The sequence below is a fragment of the Coregonus lavaretus genome (assembly GCF_964263955.1).
Source record: "Coregonus lavaretus genome assembly, chromosome: 3".
In the NCBI taxonomy this organism is placed as follows: Eukaryota; Metazoa; Chordata; class Actinopteri; order Salmoniformes; family Salmonidae; genus Coregonus; species Coregonus lavaretus.
Window position 1 is genome coordinate 77,040,092 of NC_139990.1, and position 20,581 is coordinate 77,060,672.

Genomic DNA, 20,581 nt, shown 5'->3' on the forward strand with positions numbered 1-20,581 from the left:
ACCATAACTCACACCTGGTATGTACTCTAACCATAACCCACACCTGGTATGTACTGAAACCATAACCCACACCTGGTATGTACTGAAACCCTAACCCACACCTGGTATGTACTCTAACCATAACCCACACCTGGTATGTACTCTAACCATAACCCACACCTGGTATGTACTCTAACCCACACTTGGTATGTACTCTAACCCTAACCCACACCTGGTATGTACTCTAACCCTAACCCACACCTGGTATGTACTGAAACCCTAACCCACACCAGGTATGTACTCTAACCCTAACCCATACCTGGTACAGTGAGGGGAAAAAAGTATTTGATCCCCTGCTGATTTTGTACGTTTGCCCACTGACAAATACATGATCAGTCTATAATTTTAATGGTAGGTTTATTTGAACAGTGAGAGACAGAATAACAACAAAAAATTCCTGAAAAACGCATGTCAAAAATGTTATAAATTGATTAGCATTTTACTGAGGGAAATAAGTATTTGACCCCTCTGCAAAACATGACTTAGTACTTGGTGGCAAAACCCTTGTTGGCTACATTTCTTGTAGTTGGCCACCAGGTTTGCACACATCTCAGGAGGGATTTTGTCCCACTCCTCTTTGCAGATCTTCTCCAAGTAATTAAGGTTTCGAGGCTGACGTTTGGCAACTCGAACCTTCAGCTCCCTCCACAGATTTTCTATGGGATTAAGGTCTGGAGACTGGCTAGGCCAATGTGCTTCTTCTTGAGCCACTCCTTTGTTGCCTTGGCCGTGTGTTTTGGGTCATTGTCATGCTGGAATACCCATCCACGACTCATTTTCAATGCCCTGGCTGAGGGAAGGTTCTCACGGGACATGGCCCCGTCCATCGTCCCTTTGATGCGGTGAAGTTGTCCTGTCCCCTTAGCAGAAAAACACCCCCAAAGCATAATGTTTCCACCTCCATGTTTGACGGTGGGGATGGTGTTCTTGGGTTCATAGGCAGCATTCCTCCTCCTCCAAACACGGCGAGTTGAGTTGATGCCAAAGAGCTCCATTTTGGTCTCATCTGACCACAACACTTTCACCCAGTTCTCCTCTGAATCATTCAGATGTTCATTGGCAAACTTCAGACGGGCATGTATATGTGCTTTCTTGAGCAGGGGGACCTTGCGGGCGCTGCAGGATTTCAGTCCTTCACGGCGTAGTGTGTTACCAATTGTTTTCTTGGTGACTATGGTCCCAGCTGCCTTGAGATCATTGACAAGATCCTCCCGTGTAGTTCTGGGCTGATTCCCTCCCTCCCTCTCTCTCCCCCTCCCCCTCCCCCTCTCCCTCTCCCTCTCCCTCTCCCCCTCCCCCTCTCCCTCTCCCTCTCCCCCTCTCCCTCTCCCTCTCCCTCTCCCTCTCCCCCTCTCCCTCTCCCTCTCCCTCTCCCTCTCCCTCTCCCTCTCCCTCCCCCTCTCCCTCTCTCCCTCTCTCTCCCCTTCCCCCTCCCTCTCTCTTCCCTTCCCCCTCCCTCTCTCTCCCCTTCCCCCTCCCTCTCTCTCTCTCCCCTTCCCCCTCCCTCTCTCTCCCCTTCCCCCTCCCTATTTCTCCCCTTCCCCCTCTCTCTCTCTCCCCCTCCCCCTCCCTCTCTCTCCCTCTCCCTCTCTCTCCCTCTCTCTCCCCCTCTCTCCCTCTCTCTCCCTCTCTCTCCCTCTCTCTCCCCCTCTCTCCCTCCCTCTCCCCCTCTCCCTCTCCCTCTCCCTCTCCCTCTCCCTCTCCCTTTCCCTCTCTCTCTCCTCTCTCTCTCTCTCCAGTTTCTAGAGGTCATAATGTTTTCTATCCTGCTCTATCTGTACAAGAGGAGGAATATCAAGCATATAACCATAGTGATGCTGCTGGTGGCGCTGCTGGGTAAGAACTCTGACAGGGACAGACTTCATGGGGGATCAGGGGTGGGTTTGGTTATCACTTTTCAGAATGGGATGCATTACTCCAGGAAATAGTTAGTATGTTTGTAAAGTTGTCCCTGTTGTTTTAGCCTCCCTGACGGTGATCTCAGTGAAAGCTGTGTCTGGGATGATCACTGAGTCTATAAACGGACATCTCCAGCTCACCTACCCCATCTTCTACGTCATGGTAGTGGTTATGGTGGCCTCCTGTGCGTTCCAGATAAAGTAAGTCCAATGTTTCTCCACTTCCCCTGACAGCAGATTTAATTCGCATTTTCCCATTTCTAAAGAGTATTGAAGAAAATGTGAAGTGTAAACGTTTATTGGACATTGTTACCTTGACAGAGCAGAACTGTGATGGGATGTATCTCCAGTATTATGTTGGATGAATCCACTGTGTGATGGGATGTAGTTACAGTATTATGTTGGATGAATCCTCTGTGTGATGGGATGTATCTCCAGTATTATGTTGGATGAATCCACTGTGTGATGGGATGTAGTTACAGTATTATGATGGATGAATCCACTGTGTGATGGGATGTAGTTACAGTATAATGATGGATGAATCCACTGTGTGATGGGATGTATCTCCAGTATTATGATGAATGAATCCACTGTGTGATGGGATGTATCTCCAGTATTATGATGGATGAATCCACTGTGTGATGGGATGTAGTTACAGTATTATGTTGGATGAATCCACTGTGTGATGGGATGTATCTCCAGTATTATGATGGATGAATCCACTGTGTGATGGGATGTATCTCCAGTATTATGATGGATGAATCCACTGTGTGATGGGATGTATCTACAGTATTATGATGGATGAATCCTCTGTGTGATGGGATGTAGTTACAGTATTATGTTGGATGAATCCACTGTGTGATGGGATGTATCTCCAGTATTATGATGGATGAATCCACTGTGTGATGGGATGTATCTCCAGTATTATGATGGATGAATCCACTGTGTGATGGGATGTATCTCCAATATTATGATGGATGAATCCACTGTGTGATGGGATGTATCTCCAGTATTATGATGGATGAATCCACTGTGTGATGGGATGTAGTTACAGTATTATGTTGGATGAATCCACTGTGTGATGGGATGTATCTCCAGTATTATGATGGATGAATCCACTGTGTGATGGGATGTAGTTACAGTATTATGTTGGATGAATCCACTGTGTGATGGGATGTATCTACAGTATTATGTTGGATGAATCCACTGTGTGATGGGATGTATCTCCAGTATTATGATGGATGAATCCTCTGTGTGATGGGATGTATCTCCAGTATTATGATGGATGAATCCTCTGTGTGATGGGATGTAGTTATAGTATTATGTTGGATGAATCCACTGTGTGATGGGATGTATCTCCAGTATTATGATGGATGAATCCACTGTGTGATGGGATGTATCTCCAGTATTATGATGGATGAATCCACTGTGTGATGGGATGTAGTTACAGTATTATGATGGATGAATCCACTGTGTGATGGGATGTAGTTACAGTATTATGTTGGATGAATCCACTGTGTGATGGGATTTATCTCCAGTATTATGATGGATGAATCCACTGTGTGATGGGATGTAGTTACAGTATTATTATGGATGAATCCACTGTGTGATGGGATGTAGTTACAGTATTATGATGGATGAATCCACTGTGTGATGGGATTTATCTCCAGTATTATGATGGATGAATCCACTGTGTGATGGGATGTAGTTACAGTATTATTATGGATGAATCCACTGTGTGATGGGATGTAGTTACAGTATTATGATGGATGAATCCACTGTGTGATGGGATTTATCTCCAGTATTATGATGGATGAATCCACTGTGTGATGGGATGTAGTTACAGTATTATTGTGGATGAATCCACTGTGTGATGGGATGTATCTCCAGTATTATGATGGATGAATCCTCTGTGTGATGGGATGTAGTTATAGTATTATGTTGGATGAATCCACTGTGTGATGGGATGTATCTCCAGTATTATGATGGATGAATCCACTGTGTGATGGGATGTAGTTACAGTATTATGATGGATGAATCCACTGTGTGATGGGATGTAGTTACAGTATTATGTTGGATGAATCCACTGTGTGATGGGATTTATCTCCAGTATTATGATGGATGAATCCACTGTGTGATGGGATGTAGTTACAGTATTATTATGGATGAATCCACTGTGTGATGGGATGTAGTTACAGTATTATGATGGATGAATCCACTGTGTGATGGGATTTATCTCCAGTATTATGATGGATGAATCCACTGTGTGATGGGATGTAGTTACAGTATTATTATGGATGAATCCACTGTGTGATGGGATGTATCTCCAGTATTATGATGGATGAATCCACTGTGTGATGGGATGTATCTCCAGTATTATGATGGATGAATCCTCTGTGTGATGGGATGTATCTCCAGTATTATGATGGATGAATCCACTGTGTGATGGGATGTATCTCCAGTATTATGATGGATGAATCCACTGTGTGATGGGATGTAGTTACAGTATTATGATGGATGAATCCACTGTGTGATGGGATGTAGTTACAGTATTATGTTGGATGAATCCACTGTGTGATGGGATGTATCTCCAGTATTATGATGGATGAATCCACTGTGTGATGGGATGTATCTCCAGTATTATGATGGATGAATCCACTGTGTGATGGATTGTAGTTACAGTATTATGATGGATGAATCCACTGTGTGATGGGATGTAGTTACAGTATTATGTTGGATGAATCCTCTGTGTGATGGGATGTAGTTACAGTATTATGTTGGATGAATCCACTGTGTGATGGGATGTATCTCCAGTATTATGATGGATGAATCCACTGTGTGATGGGATGTATCTCCAATATTATGATGGATGAATCCACTGTGTGATGGATTGTAGTTACAGTATTATGATGGATGAATCCACTGTGTGATGGGATGTAGTTACAGTATTATGTTGGATGAATCCACTGTGTGATGGGATGTATCTCCAGTATTATGATGGATGAATCCACTGTGTGATGGGATGTATCTCCAGTATTATGATGGATGAATCCACTGTGTGATGGATTGTAGTTACAGTATTATGATGGATGAATCCACTGTGTGATGGGATGTATCTCCAGTATTATGATGGATGAATCCACTGTGTGATGGGATGTAGTTACAGTATTATGATGGATGAATCCTCTGTGTGATGGGATGTATCTCCAGTATTATGATGGATGAATCCACTGTGTGATGGGATATATCTCCAGTATTATGATGGATGAATCCACTGTGTGATGGGATGTATCTCCAGTATTATGATGGATGAATCCACTGTGTGATGGGATGTAGTTACAGTATTATGTTGGATGAATCCACTGTGTGATGGGATGTATCTCCAGTATTATGATGGATGAATCCACTGTGTGATGGGATGTAGTTACATAATTATGTTGGATGAATCCTCTGTGTGATGGGATGTAGTTACAGTATTATGATGGATGAATCCTCTGTGTGATTGGCTGAATCCTCTGTGTGATGGGATGTATCTCCAGTATTATGTTGGATGAATCCACTGTGTGATGGGATGTAGTTACAGTATTATGTTGGATGAATCCACTGTGTGATGGGATGTAGTTACATAATTATGTTGGATGAATCCTCTGTGTGATGGGATGTATCTCCAGTATTATGTTGGATGAATCCACTGTGTGATGGGATGTAGTTACAGTATTATGATGGATGAATCCACTGTGTGATGGATTGTAGTTACAGTATTATGATGGATGAATCCACTGTGTGATGGGATGTAGTTACAGTATTATGTTGGATGAATCCACTGTGTGATGGGATGTATCTCCAGTATTATGATGGATGAATCCACTGTGTGATGGGATGTAGTTACAGTATTATGATGGATGAATCTCCAGTATTATGATGGATGAATCCACTGTGTGATGGGATGTATCTCCAGTATTATGATGGATGAATCCACTGTGTCATTGTCACCAAGGTCATATCATTCACATGGCCCTCAGAGGGAGTTGGAAGGCCTCTCTGTAATCTGTCCTTCACTGTTCTCAGGTTCCTTAATCAAGCCATGAAGATGTTTGATGCCACGGAGGTTGTTCCCATCAACTTTGTGTTCTTCACTGCCAGTGCCATTACTGCAGGTACGTTAGTTAAGCAGAACTCTGAGCAGCTCTCTGTCACCAAGAGTACGTTAGTTAAGCAGAACTCTGAGCAGCTCTCTGTCACCAAGAGTACGTTAGTTAATGTGCTCTCTGTCACCAAGAGTACGTTAGTTAAGCAGAACTCTGAGCAGCTCTCTGTCACCAAGAGTACGTTAGTTAAGCAGAACTCTGAGCAGCTCTCTGTCACCAAGAGTACGTTAGTTAAGCAGAACTCTGAGCAGATCTCTGTCACCAAGAGTACGTTAGTTAATGTGCTCTCTGTCACCAAGAGTACGTTAGTTAAGCAGAACTCTGAGCAGATCTCTGTCACCAAGAGTACGTTAGTTAATGTGCTCTCTGTCACCAAGAGTACGTTAGTTAAGCAGAACTCTGAGCAGCTCTCTGTCACCAAGAGTACGTTAGTAAAGCAGAACTCTGAGCAGCTCTCCTGCCACCAATAGTACGTTAGTTAAGCAGAACTCTGAGCAGCTCTCTGTCACCAAGAGTACGTTAGTTAAGCAGAACTCTGAGCAGATCTCTGTCACCAAGAGTACGTTGGTTAAGCAGAACTCTGAGCAGATCTCTGTCACCAGGAGGTTCATATTCTTTATAGATTCATGTATCTCTTCATCATTTTCATCGTTCATTCACAGCTGATTACCAGTGTTACCTAGTGTTCATCTTTCAGCTGAACATTTCTAGTGTTGATTTCGGAGTTAAATTAACTCTGTAAGTGTTCAATTAACACTGTGGTTTTAAAAAAAAAAACAGTGTTGGTGTTAATGACCGATTGATTGATTAATCTTATGCTACACAAAGAAAAATAACATTCATTTTTCTAAACTAATCCAATCAGTTGGTTAGATTTTTTTGCACCTGTTACTGAAATGGTTGTTCCAGTTTAAATGGTTTAGGTAGTCTCCTCACACTGTTCCTAACCCTGACAGTCATTCTGAATGCAGGTTGCAGAATATAATTCCAACTCTTGGATGTCCTAACTCTGGCTGGATTCCAATAGGAATTACACATCACTTTACAAGCCAGCATAATGTGACTTGCAAGCCTGATGTGGCCTGTAAACCAGGAAGTTCCTAACACCACTGTGTTAGGATAAAACTTGGCCATCAAAGGAAGGCCTTATGATATATTTAATGTATTGTCGTAAAGAGTTTATTTAATGTTAATGATAATCTACGCCTAGAAACTCACTTGGTGAAGTCCACAGGACTGAAAATGAACGACTTCAACAACCATGTCTCTGTCACTAACAGATACAGTCATGGGGGGGGTCACTCTACAATTCACTCAAAGGAAATTACACTGCTCAAAAAAATAAAGGGAACACTTAAACAACACAATGTAACTCCAAGTCAATCACACTTCTGTGAAATCAAACTGTCCACTTAGGAAGCAACACTGATTGACAATACATTTCACATGCTGTTGTGCAAATGGAATAGACAACAGGTGGAAATTATAGGCAATTAGCAAGACACCCCCAATAAAGAAGTGGTTCTGCAGGTGGTGACCACAGACCACTTCTCAGTTCCTATGCTTCCTGGCTGATGTTTTGGTCACTTTTGAATGCTGGCGGTGCTTTCACTCTAGTGGTAGCATGAGACGGAGTCTACAACCCACACAAGTGGCTCAGGTAGTGCAGCTCATCCAGGATGGCACATCAATGCGAGCTGTGGCAAGAAGGTTTGCTGTGTCTGTCAGCGTAGTGTCCAGAGCATGGAGGCGCTACCAGGAGACAGGCCAGTACATCAGGAGACGTGGAGGAGGCCGTAGGAGGGCAACAACCCAGCAGCAGGACCGCTACCTCCGCCTTTGTGCAAGGAGGAGCAGGAGGAGCACTGCCAGAGCCCTGCAAAATGACCTCCAGCAGGCCACAAATGTGCATGTGTCTGCTCAAACGGTCAGAAACAGACTCCATGAGGGTGGTATGAGGGCCCGACATCCACAGGTGGGGGTTGTGCTTACAGCCCAACACCGTGCAGGACGTTTGGCATTTGCCAGAGAACACCAAGATTGGCAAATTCGCCACTGGCGCCCTGTGCTCTTCACAGATGAAAGCAGGTTCACACTGAGCACATGTGACAGACGTGACAGAGTCTGGAGACGCCATGGAGAACATTCTGCTGCCTGCAACATCCTCCAGCATGACCGGTTTGGCGGTGGGTCAGTCATGGTGTGGGGTGGCATTTCTTTGGGGGGCCGCACAGCCCTCCATGTGCTCGCCAGAGGTAGCCTGACTGCCATTAGGTACCGAGATGAGATCCTCAGACCCCTTGTGAGACCATATGCTGGTGTGGTTGGCCCTGGGTTCCTCCTAATGCAAGACAATGCTAGACCTCATGTGGCTGGAGTGTGTCAGCAGTTCCTGCAAGAGGAAGGCATTGATGCTATGGACTGGCCCGCCCGTTCCCCAGACCTGAATCCAATTGAGCACATCTGGGACATCATGTCTCGCTCCATCCACCAACGCCACGTTGCACCACAAACTGTCCAGGAGTTGGCGGATGCTTTAGTCCAGGTCTGGGAGGAGATCCCTCAGGAGACCATCCGCCACCTCATCAGGAGCATGCCCAGGCATTGTAGGGAGGTCATACAGGCACGTGGAGGCCACACACACTACTGAGCCTCATTTTGACTTGTTTTGAGGACATTACATCAAAGTTGGATCAGCCTATAGTGTGGTTTTCCACTTTAATTTTGAGGGTGACTCCAAATCCAGACCTCCATGGGTTGATACATTTTATTTCCATTGATAATTTTTGTGTGATTTTGTTGTCAGCACATTCAACTATGTAAAGAAAAAAGTATTTAATAAGATTATTTCATTCATTCAGATCTAGGATGTGTTGTTTAAGTGTTCCCTTTATTTTATTTTTTTGAGCAGTGTATATTGGAGGCATGGCTTTCAATTAGTTGTTTTTGGTCACCCGTGAGTGGAAGTGTTGTACCAGTTTTTAAATCGTCTATGGTTATGTTAATGAAAGTTTAAGCATGTCTGCTGCCAGTCCTGAAGTCTTTATAAATGCTTACATAAGAGCATGTGGCAAAGATACGGACCTCTTTGCATAATGGTTAATATACTATATATGAGGTGTTATTGCATAACATTATTGGTACAAACTATATACACTTCCTAGTGTTAAAATACTACAGTATATGAAGTGTTATTTCAGTTACACTGACAAAGTGTAACAACGTCAGCACTAAGTACAGTCTTAATTTAACACTAAAAAGTGTGGACCTGTATAGACACTGGCCCAGTGTTAAATTGAACACTAGAGAATTTGCTGTGTTTCATCTTTATAAAAACAGACACTGTTTTCAACGCTCTCCAAATGCAAGGAAGTGTATCAAAACCTTCCACAACCTTTTCAGCTATTTATCCCTAGCAGCAATAGAAGAGTGGCACGATAGCAGGAGGATGATTCACCCTCTAGCCATCTCTATGAACCTGTAGACAGCATTGTGAGAGCATTATTACAACTTTCTAACCTCAAGGGGCTTTCCCTGGTTAAATAAAGTTTTTTTTTTTTTTTATATTACGTTCCCCTAGCCACCTCTATGAACCTGTAGACAGCATTATGTCCCCCTAGCTACCTCTATGAACTTGTAGACAACATTACTATGTTCCCCTAGCCACCTCTATGAACCTGTAGACAACATGATTATGTTCCTCTAGCCACCTCTATGAACCTGTAGACAACATGATTATGTTCCTCTAGCCACCTCTATGAACCTGTAGACAACATGATTATGTTCCTCTAGCCACCTCTATGAACCTGTAGACAGAATTATTATGTTCCTCTAGCCACCTCTATGTTCCTGACATCACCCGTCTATTTGCATCCCCTGACCTCTCAGCCAGCCAGACCGTTGTGTTGTCAGCCTCATCAATAGCACCATGACTAGGATAGAGTGGATGTGTTTAGACAGCAATAGGGAGGGGATGAATGAACGGCCAATACAGTTATCAATAATGTGAGGGGCGCCGTTGGATGGAGGCAGGTTTAGTCTGAAATGGCCACCTACTCCCTTTTAAGTGCACTACATTTGACCAGAGCCCTTGTTAAAAGTAGTGCACTATATATGGAATAGGGTGCCATTTGTGACACACCCCAGGAGTTATAGGGGGATCCCTGAGCCAGACATTATTCCATTGTTGTCATCCATCAAGAGACATCAGCATTGACTGTTATCACCCATCCATCTCTCAGCAAGATGTATAATAATACCTTATTAAAAAAGGGAGTTATAAGTCCACAGATTTCCCTCTGTGAGTATTACAGTTGAGATGTTTTAGTTCCTATAGCTCTGCTGTGATAACGGCCTGGGGTAACACCCTCAGTGATGTCGGGGGGTAACATCATAAGTCTATGGGTAACATCCTCAGTGATGTCGGGGTAACATCATAAGTCTATGGGTAACACCCTCAGTGATGTCGGGGGGTAACATCATAAGTCTATGGGTAACATCCTCAGTGATGTCGGGGGGTAACATCATAAGTCTATGGGTAACACCCTCAGTGATGTACTCCTGAGTGGCGCAGTGGTCTAAGGCACTGCATCGCAGTGCTAACTGTGCCACTAGAGATCCTGGTTCGAATCCAGGCTCTGTCGCAGCCGGCCGCGACCGGCAGACTCATGGGCGGCGCACAATTGGCCCAGCGTCATCCAGGGTAGGGGAGGGAATGGCCGGCAGGGATGTAGCTCAGTTGATAGAGCATGGCGTTTGCAATGCCAGGGTTGTGGGTTCGATTCCCACGGGGGGCCAGTATAAAAAAATAAATAAAAAAAGATATGTAAGTCGCTCTGGATAAGAGCGTCTGCTAAATGACTAAAATGTAAATGTAAATGTTGACTCACTGATGTGAGCTAGGGAACCAGCACGCTTTCATCAATACTCACAAATGTTCATGTCTCTCTCCATTTCTTTCTCTCTCTGCCCCCTCTCTTTCTCCCCCCTCTCTCCCTCTTCCTGGTGACTCTATAATCACTCTGTTTTCCCATCTCTGGAGGACTCATCTCTGTTCTGTTATTCTGCAAGGCTGACCACTGAAAACCTAAAAGAGTCAAAGTCTGCATCCCAAATGGCACCCTATTCCCTATATAGTGCGCTGCTTCCTATGGGCCCTGGTCAAAAGTAGTGCCCTATATAACGACTAGGATGTCATTTGGGACGCAGTCAGAAGGTTTAATATTCATGGCCTGGTGCTCCATACTAGAGTTGATCCTCCAGAAATGGACAGCTGCTTCTCTCTCTCCTCTGATGTTGTTGCTGTTAAAAAACGGCTTATTTTCTTTTGCAGGAATAGTATTTTACCAGGAATTCCATGGGTTGGCTTTGCTCAATATATTAATGTTTCTCTTTGGGTAAGTAGTATGCAACAGTACTGTCTTTTTAGGAATATAGGCCATGACATTCCTCTGAATACAGGCCATGACATTCCTCTGAATACAGGCCATGACATTCCTCTGAATACAGCCCTTGACATTCCTCTGAATACAGCCCTTGACATTCCTCTGAATACAGGCCATGACATTCCTCTGAATACAGGCCATGACATTCCTCTGAATACAGCCCTTGACATTCCTCTGAATACAGGCCATGACATTCCTCTGAATACAGGCCATGACATTCCTCTGAATACAGCCCTTGACATTCCTCTGAATACAGGCCATGACATTCCTCTGAATACGGGCCATGACATTCCTCTGAATACGGGCCATGACATTTCTCTGAATATAGGCCATGACATTCCTCTGAATACAGGCCATGACATTCCTCTGAATACAGGCCATGACATTCCTCTGAATACAGGCCATGACATTCCTCTGAATACAGGCCATGACATTCCTCTGAATGTGACATCCAGAGTAGGGGCTGTGGATACTCCAAACATTTCAGTCCCTGTATCTGGTTACTCTTAATGAAGTTAAAAGTACACCGTCCCAAAGAACTCCAGAGAACATATCACTCTGTTGAGGGTTCAGATAACTCCAGTAGAGTCAATTTAACCTGTGATTCCAGCTCTCCTTGATTTAGTGTGATAGCTGAACATAACCCTCTCTCTGAACTCTTCCAGCTGTCTGCTCTCATTCATTGGAGTCTTCCTGATAGCCAGAGACAGACCCAAGATCAAGACTCAAGACAAAACCTTTATAGCCATGGGAAAAATCCCAGGTAACTATTTACTTCTCTTACAACAAATAGAAATGGATGAGACCATTTTGAAATAATATAACAAAATAAACACGATTTAATATCCAAGAGTATACATTTCTACAAGGAAACACATCAACCATTTGCCTAAACAAGTTGCATTTGAAATGGTTACATTGTATTTGAACAAGGTATTTTGCTGCTGTGTGTAGTCTGTTAACATGGTGTTACTGTGTGAATGTGTAGTGAGTGGGTTTGGCCCCAGCTAAACTAACGTAGCAGGCGTAAAAGAAACGCCTGAAACTAGATCCCCTACATCAGTGTTTCCCAACCCTGGTCCTCCAGTACACCCCAACAGTACACATTTTTAGTGTAACCCTGGACAAGCACACCTGATTTAACTTGTCAACTACAGTGGCTTGCGAAAGTATTCAGCCCCCCTTGGCATTTTTCCTATTTTGTTGCCTTACAACCTGGAATTAAAATAGATTTTGGGGGGATTTGTATCATTTGATTTACACAATATGTCTACCACTTTGAAGATTTTTTATTATGAAACAAACAACAAATAAGACAAAAAAACTGAAAACTTCTACGTGCATAACTATTCACCCCCCCCAAAGTCAATACTTTGTAGAGCCACCTTTTGCAGCAATTACAGCTGCAAGTCTCTTGGGGTATGTCTCTATAAGCTTGGCACATCTAGACACTGGGATGTTTGCCCATTCTTCAAGGCAAAACTGCTCCAGCTCCATCAAGTTGGATGGGTTCCGCTGGTGTACAGCAATCTTTAAGTCATACCACAGATTCTCAATTGGATAGAGGTCTGGGCTTTGACTAGGCCATTCCAACACATGTAAATGTTTCCCCTTAAACCACTCAAGTGTTGCTTTAGCAGTATGCTTAGGGTCATTGTCCTGCTGGAAGGTGAACCTCTGTCCCAGTCTCAAATCTCTGGAAGACTGAAACAGGTTTCCCTCAAGAATTTCCCTGTATTTAGCGCCATCCATCATTCCTTCAATTCTGACCAGTTTCCCAGTCCCATCTGATGAAAAACATCCCCACAGCATGATGCTGCCACCACCATGCTTCACTGTGGGGATGGTGTTCTCGGGGTGATGAGAGGTGTTGGGTTTGTGCCAGACATAGTGTTTTCCTTGATGGCCAAAAAGCTCAATTTTAGTCTCATCTGACCAGAGTACCTTCTTCCATATGTTTGGGGAGTCTCCCACATGGCTTTTGGCGAACACCAAACGTGTTTGCTTATTTTTTTCTTTAAGCAATGGCATCTTTCTACACACTATTCCGTAAAGCCCAGCTCTGTGGAGTGTACGGCTTAAAGTGGTCCTATGGATAGATACTCCAATCTCCGCTGTGGGTTGGGCTGTTGGGAGGGGTACTGGAGGACCAGGGTTGGACTTTTGGGGGGTTACTGGAGGACCGAGGCTGGACTGTTGGGGGATACTGGAGGAATAGGGTTGGGCTGTTGGGGGGTACTGGAGGACCAGGGTTGGGCTGTTGGGGTGGTAGTGGAGGCCCAGGGTTGGGAATTAATGTCTTCCTCTACAGTAAACCTGTTCAGCCATCCCTCCTCCCTCAATAGCCAGGAGGTGCTTAATGTGTTCCTCTACAGTAAACCTGTTCAGCCATCCCTCCTCCCTCAATAGCCAGGAGGTGCTTAATGTGTTCCTCTACAGTAAACCTGTTCAGCCATCCCTCAATAGCCAGGTGCTGCTTAATGTGTTCCTCTACAGTAAACCTGTTCAGCCATCCCTCCTCCCTCAATAGCCAGGAGGTGCTTAATGTCTTCCTCTACAGTAAACCTGTTCAGCCATCCCTCCTCCCTCAATAGCCAGGAGGAGCTTAATGTCTTCCTCTACAGTAAACCTGTTCAGCCATCCCTCCTCCCTCAATAGCCAGGAGGAGCTTAATGTGTTCCTCTACAGTAAACCTGTTCAGCCATCCCTCCTCCCTCAATAGCCAGGAGGTGCTTAATGTGTTCCTCTACAGTAAACCTGTTCAGCCATCCCTCCTCCCTCAATAGCCAGGAGGTGCTTAATGTGTTCCTCTACAGTAAACCTGTTCAGCCATCCCTCCTCCCTCAATAGCCAGGAGGTGCTTAATGTCTTCCTCTACAGTAAACCTGTTCAGCCATCCCTCCTCCCTCAATAGCCAGGAGGTGCTTAATATGTTCCTCTACAGTAAACCTGTTCAGCCATCCCTCCTCCCTCAATAGCCAGGAGGTGCTTAATGTGTTCCTCTACAGTAAACCTGTTCAGCCATCCCTCCTCCCTCAATAGCCAGGAGGTGCTTAATGTGTTCCTCTACAGTAAACCTGTTCAGCCATCCCTCCTCCCTCAATAGCCAGGAGGTGCTTAATGTGTTCCTCTACAGTAAACCTGTTCAGCCATCCCTCAATAGCCAGGTGCTGCTTAATGTGTTCCTCTACAGTAAACCTGTTCAGCCATCCCTCCTCCCTCAATAGCCAGGAGGTGCTTAATGTCTTCCTCTACAGTAAACCTGTTCAGCCATCCCTCCTCCCTCAATAGCCAGGAGGAGCTTAATGTCTTCCTCTACAGTAAACCTGTTCAGCCATCCCTCCTCCCTCAATAGCCAGGAGGAGCTTAATGTGTTCCTCTACAGTAAACCTGTTCAGCCATCCCTCCTCCCTCAATAGCCAGGTGCTGCTTAATGTGTTCCTCTACAGTAAACCTGTTCAGCCATCCCTCCTCCCTCAATAGCCAGGAGGTGCTTAATGTGTTCCTCTACAGTAAACCTGTTCAGCCATCCCTCCTCCCTCAATAGCCAGGAGGTGCTTAATGTCTTCCTCTACAGTAAACCTGTTCAGCCATCCCTCCTCCCTCAATAGCCAGGAGGTGCTTAATGTCTTCCTCTACAGTAAACCTGTTCAGCCATCCCTCCTCCCTCAATAGCCAGGAGGAGCTTAATGTGTTCCTCTACAGTAAACCTGTTCAGCCATCCCTCAATAGCCAGGAGGTGCTTAATGTGTTCCTCTACAGTAAACCTGTTCAGCCATCCCTCCTCCCTCAATAGCCAGGAGGAGCTTAATGTCTTCCTCTACAGTAAACCTGTTCAGCCATCCCTCCTCCCTCAATAGCCAGGAGGTGCTTAATGTGTTCCTCTACAGTAAACCTGTTCAGCCATCCCTCCTCCCTCAATAGCCAGAAGGAGCTTAATGTGTTCCTCTACAGTAAACCTGTTCAGCCATCCCTCCTCCCTCAATAGCCAGAAGGAGCTTAATGTGTTCCTCTACAGTAAACCTGTTCAGCCATCCCTCAATAGCCAGGAGGTGCTTAATGTGTTCCTCTACAGTAAATCTGTTCAGCCATCCCTCCTCCCTCAATAGCCAGAAGGAGCTTAATGTGTTCCTCTACAGTAAACCTGTTCAGCCATCCCTCCTCCCTCAATAGCCAGAAGGAGCTTAATGTGTTCCTCTACAGTAAACCTGTTCAGCCATCCCTCCTCCCTCAATAGCCAGGAGGTGCTTAATGTGTTCCTCTACAGTAAACCTGTTCAGCCATCCCTCCTCCCTCAATAGCCAGGAGGAGCTTAATGTCTTCCTCTACAGTAAACCTGTTCAGCCATCCCTCAATAGCCAGGAGGTGCTTAATGTGTTCCTCTACAGTAAACCTGTTCAGCCATCCCTCCTCCCTCAATAGCCAGGAGGTGCTTAATGTGTTCCTCTACAGTAAACCTGTTCAGCCATCCCTCCTCCCTCAATAGCCAGGAGGTGCTTAATGTGTTCCTCTACAGTAAACCTGTTCAGCCATCCCTCCTCCCTCAATAGCCAGGAGGTGCTTAATGTCTTCCTCTACAGTAAACCTGTTCAGCCATCCCTCCTCCCTCAATAGCCAGGAGGTGCTTAATGTGTTCCTCTACAGTAAACCTGTTCAGCCATCCCTCCTCCCTCAATAGCCAGGAGGTGCTTAATGTCTTCCTCTACAGTAAACCTGTTCAGCCATCCCTCCTCCCTCAATAGCCAGGAGGAGCTTAATGTCTTCCTCTACAGTAAACCTGTTCAGCCATCCCTCAATAGCCAGGAGGTGCTTAATGTGTTCCTCTACAGTAAACCTGTTCAGCCATCCCTCCTCCCTCAATAGCCAGGAGGTGCTTAATGTGTTCCTCTACAGTAAACCTGTTCAGCCATCCCTCCTCCCTCAATAGCCAGGAGGTGCTTAATGTGTTCCTCTACAGTAAACCTGTTCAGCCATCCCTCCTCCCTCAATAGCCAGGAGGTGCTTAATGTGTTCCTCTACAGTAAACCTGTTCAGCCATCCCTCCTCCCTCAATAGCCAGGAGGTGAGGTTAGCTCTCTGTTAACATGGTGAATGTGCATTATCCCAGCAGCAGAATAACATGGTGAATGTGCATTATCCCAGCAGCAGACCCACCTCTCTAATGATCTATATGTGTTGTCTCTTGTCTCTGCTACAGGGAGAAAATCTAAAGATAAGGTCCAGCCGGAGGCTAACAGTAACACATACGGATCTCTGGCAGCTAAACTCATGTGTAACAAACCTGGCCCACAGGACGACTCGTAATATCAGCCACACCTGTGTGTTTTACCTGGACCTGTCTGTCTGTGTACCGAGACTACCTGTGTGTTTTACCTGGACCTGTCTGTCTGTGTACCGAGACTACCTGTGTGTTTTACCTGGACCTGTCTGTCTGTGTACCGAGACTACATGTGTCAACACTACACACCTCTCTCCTGGGTTGCCAGACTGAATGACTGATGTACAGGCAGGGTTACTGTATTTCCAGCAGGGTTATGACTACGGTTGCAAAATTCCCAGATTTTCCAGAAATCCTAGTTAGAGGACAATAGGAATTCCTGCTAATTTGCTCCTGATTCCAGGAATCTTGCCCGAAGCAGGATTTCTGGAAAACCTGGACATCTTGGGAAAGTTACCAGAATTGTGCAATTATCAGGGAATTTAACTCTGGTGCTACAGATACTGAAGAGCCATCTCAGGATCCAACCCAAATGCACTACAGGCACCAAGTAAACAACTTTATTATTTCATTCTCAAGGAGGTGGCTATATGAGGCTGTCTTAGGAACCACCTGATATTCTCTGTTAACATTAAAGCAACTTTGTTAGATCTCATTTCTGCTGAGACACTTTAATATGGTTTCTATCATTGATTTGTTAATAAACTGTAATGTGATATTTAGAGTGTTTCACGAGGTCCCTAGAAACTCTGGCCGGCAAAGCACGTGCACCAGCGTCCTCCACTGGTCGTAACAGGAATGACTGTTTAACTACATGAGGGCATCTAGGCCCGTAGACGTCTTGGGAAATGTTAGGCGTTTCAAACGTCAGACAAAACAGCATCGGTCATTCAGAAGTTGGATATTTGTTTGCTAAGCTAATAGCCTCAGATGCCCAGGCTTCGCTCAACAAGATGAGATTTGGAAGGATGGCCTCAAGACTACACTACACCAACACATTTTAATAACTAGCGCTTCACCCTTTTTTCTTTTAAATCAAAACGTCATTTTGTGAATTGCATTTCCAAGAGCAGTGGCATGTAAGAGTTGAACTGACTGGTATGGATCAGCCTACATCTCCAGACGGAAAGACTGCAAAACATGGTCATCTTACATCTATTTTCAATCATATATTGAGTGATAATGAACTTAAGAGTTTTCTTATCTAGATAAATTAGCAGAACATTTTGCTTATTTTAACCCCCAAAAACGATATTTTACCTTAATCGTTTTAAGATAAAATATATAAAAATGAGAAATTAATTATATGAAGACTTTTAAAAGGTAAAAATTTCTGCCGATGTAGTTAGACAATTTATCTTGATAATTTTTAATTCATTATTAGTCAATGTAAGATTTAGTTAAGTTTTATTAGTCGTATGTGCGGGATATGCATGGTATGCATCGTCCACTGAAATGGTTACTTGACAATGCAACAAACATAATACAAGATTAGAATAGGAACATAAGGAAACATGTTAGCATCAGTATAATACAGAAGGGTCCAATATTTACACATGTTTTGAGGATGGAGGGGGGGGGGGCAGTGTATAAACTGAGCAGTATTAATTAGAGTCTGGTACCAGCAGTTGTGCAATAGTGATGGTCCTGTGTGTCTCAGTTGGTAGAGCATGGCGCTCGTCTTGCCAGGGTTGTGGGTTCGATTCCAACGGGTGACCAGTACGGCAAAGTATGTACTCATTACTGTAAGTCGCTCTGCTAAATGACGTGAATGTAGCAGGAATGTACACAGTGTGTAAAACATGAGTTGGGTTGTACCCCCTTTTACCCTCAATTCTTCGGGGCATGGACTCTACAAGGTGTCGAAAGTGTTCCACAGGGATGCTGGCCCATGTTGACTACAATGCTTCCCACAGTTGTGTGAAGTTGGCTGAATGTCCTTTGGGTGGTGGACGATTATTGATACACACGGGAAACTGTTGAGCATGAAAAACCCAGCAGTGTTGCAGTTCTTGACACACTCAAACAGGTGCACCTGGCACCTACTACCATACCCCAATCAAAGGCACTTACATATTTTGTCTTGCCCATTGACCCTCTGAATGGCACACATACATAATCCATGTCTCAAGGCTTAAAAATCCTTCTTTAACCCGTCTCCTCCCCTTCATCTACACTGATTGAAGTGGATTTAACAGGTGACATCAATAAGGGATCATAACTTTCACCTGGTCAGTCTGTCATGGAAAGATCACATGTTCCTAATGTTTTGTACACTCAGTGTATGTGTGCATGTGTACTAAGGTGCAGAGAATCAGAGCAGGTGGTCAGTCCAGTAGTGTTCAGCAGTCTGATGGCAGATAGAAACTGTCTGAGCCTGTTTGTGTCAGACCTTATGTTCCGATACGGTCTGCTCAACGGTAAGGGAGAGAACAGCTTGTGTGTGGGGTCCTTGATGATGCTGAATGCCTTCCTCAGGCAACGTTTTGAGAAGATGTCCTGGATGGGTGGGAGCACGGTCCCAGTGATGTACTGGGCCGCCTTCACCACCCGCTGGAAGGCCTTACGGTCGTGGATGGAGAAAGTACCGTACCAGGCCGTGATGCAACCGTTCAGGAAGCTCTCGATGGTGCAGCGGTAGTATTTGGAGAGTACCAGCCGCCTTTGGAAGTAGAGACTCTGTTGTGCCCTCTTGACAAGAGTGGTGGTGTTGTTGGTCCATGTCAACTCCTTGGTGATGTGGACGCCAAGGAACTTAAAACTTGTGACTTGCAGTCCTGTTGATGTGGATCGGGGCATGTTCTCTCTGCTTCCTGATGTCAAATACTTTGTTTTGCTGACGTTGAGGGAGAGGTTGTCGTCATGACCCAGTTCACTTACCTCCTCCCTATAGGCTGACTCGTTGTAGTTGATTATCAGGCCTAGAACCTTGACGTCGTCAGCAAACTTGATGATGGAGTTGGTGTCGTGCAAAGCCATGCAGTCGTGGGTCAACAGAGTACAGCAGATGACTGAGGACACTCCTGTGTTGAGGTGTTGTTGCTAATCCTCACAGCCTGTGGTCTGCCCGTCAGGAAGTCCAGGATCCAGTTGCAGAGGGTGGTGTCCAGCTTGGAGGGAACAATAGTGTTGAATGCTGAACTGTTGAAGTCAATGAACAGCATTCTCGGTGTTCCTCTATTCCGCTCCAGCCATTACCACGAGCCTGTCCTCCCCAATTGAGGTGCCACCAACCTCCTGTGCGATGGACATGGCATCATCTGTGGATTTGTTGGAGCGGTATTGGAGTAGGTCCTGTGTGCCTGGCGTGCTGGTCTTGATGTGGAGCCATGACCAGCCTCTCCGAGCACTTCATGATGACCGAGGTAAGCACGACGGGGCGATAGTCATTTCAGCATGTCACCTTGGGACAATGGTGTCCTCTTTAAAGCAGGAGGGGACTACAGCCTGGGACGGGTTGAAGATGTCAGAGAAGACGCCCGCCAGCTGGTCAGCACACACCGAGGACGCGGCCAGGGATGCCATCTTGGCCGGCGGCTTTGTGAGTTTTCCTCAAGTCAGCCTCGGAGAGCAAAAGCACCTGGTCATCCAGAACAGCGAGTCTTCCTGAATGGCTCAGTATTGTCTGCCTTCGGAGCGAGCATAGAATGTGTTAAGCTCGTCTGGGAGGGAGGCTTCGGTGGGCACCGTACAGCTGGATATGCCTTTGTAGTCTGTAACCCTTGCCACATGCGACGCGAATCTGTTATCTTTTTGTATCCCTAACGGATTTGCGGAGCTCGTACCTCTGGGGCGTAGGCACGGCCAGGCCCACCCACCCAATCAGATTGAGTG

The 20,581-nt window shown here is 45.2% G+C and overlaps 1 protein-coding gene across 1 annotated transcript in view; it reads left to right on the plus strand.

The window, feature by feature from the left end:
- LOC311123889 (NIPA-like protein 2) overlaps positions 1-17,152 on the plus strand; it is a 53,504-nt gene extending 36,352 nt beyond the window's left edge. Inside the window, exons 6-11 of the mRNA XM_084158229.1 lie at positions 1,779-1,875; positions 2,003-2,138; positions 6,006-6,094; positions 11,418-11,481; positions 12,195-12,292; positions 16,727-17,152. Of these exons, the coding sequence (XP_084014355.1) occupies positions 1,779-1,875; positions 2,003-2,138; positions 6,006-6,094; positions 11,418-11,481; positions 12,195-12,292; positions 16,727-16,833 (591 nt within the window). The 3' untranslated portion in view covers positions 16,834-17,152. The remainder of the gene's footprint in view (positions 1-1,778; positions 1,876-2,002; positions 2,139-6,005; positions 6,095-11,417; positions 11,482-12,194; positions 12,293-16,726) is intronic.
- Positions 17,153-20,581: the final 3,429 nt, after the last annotated feature.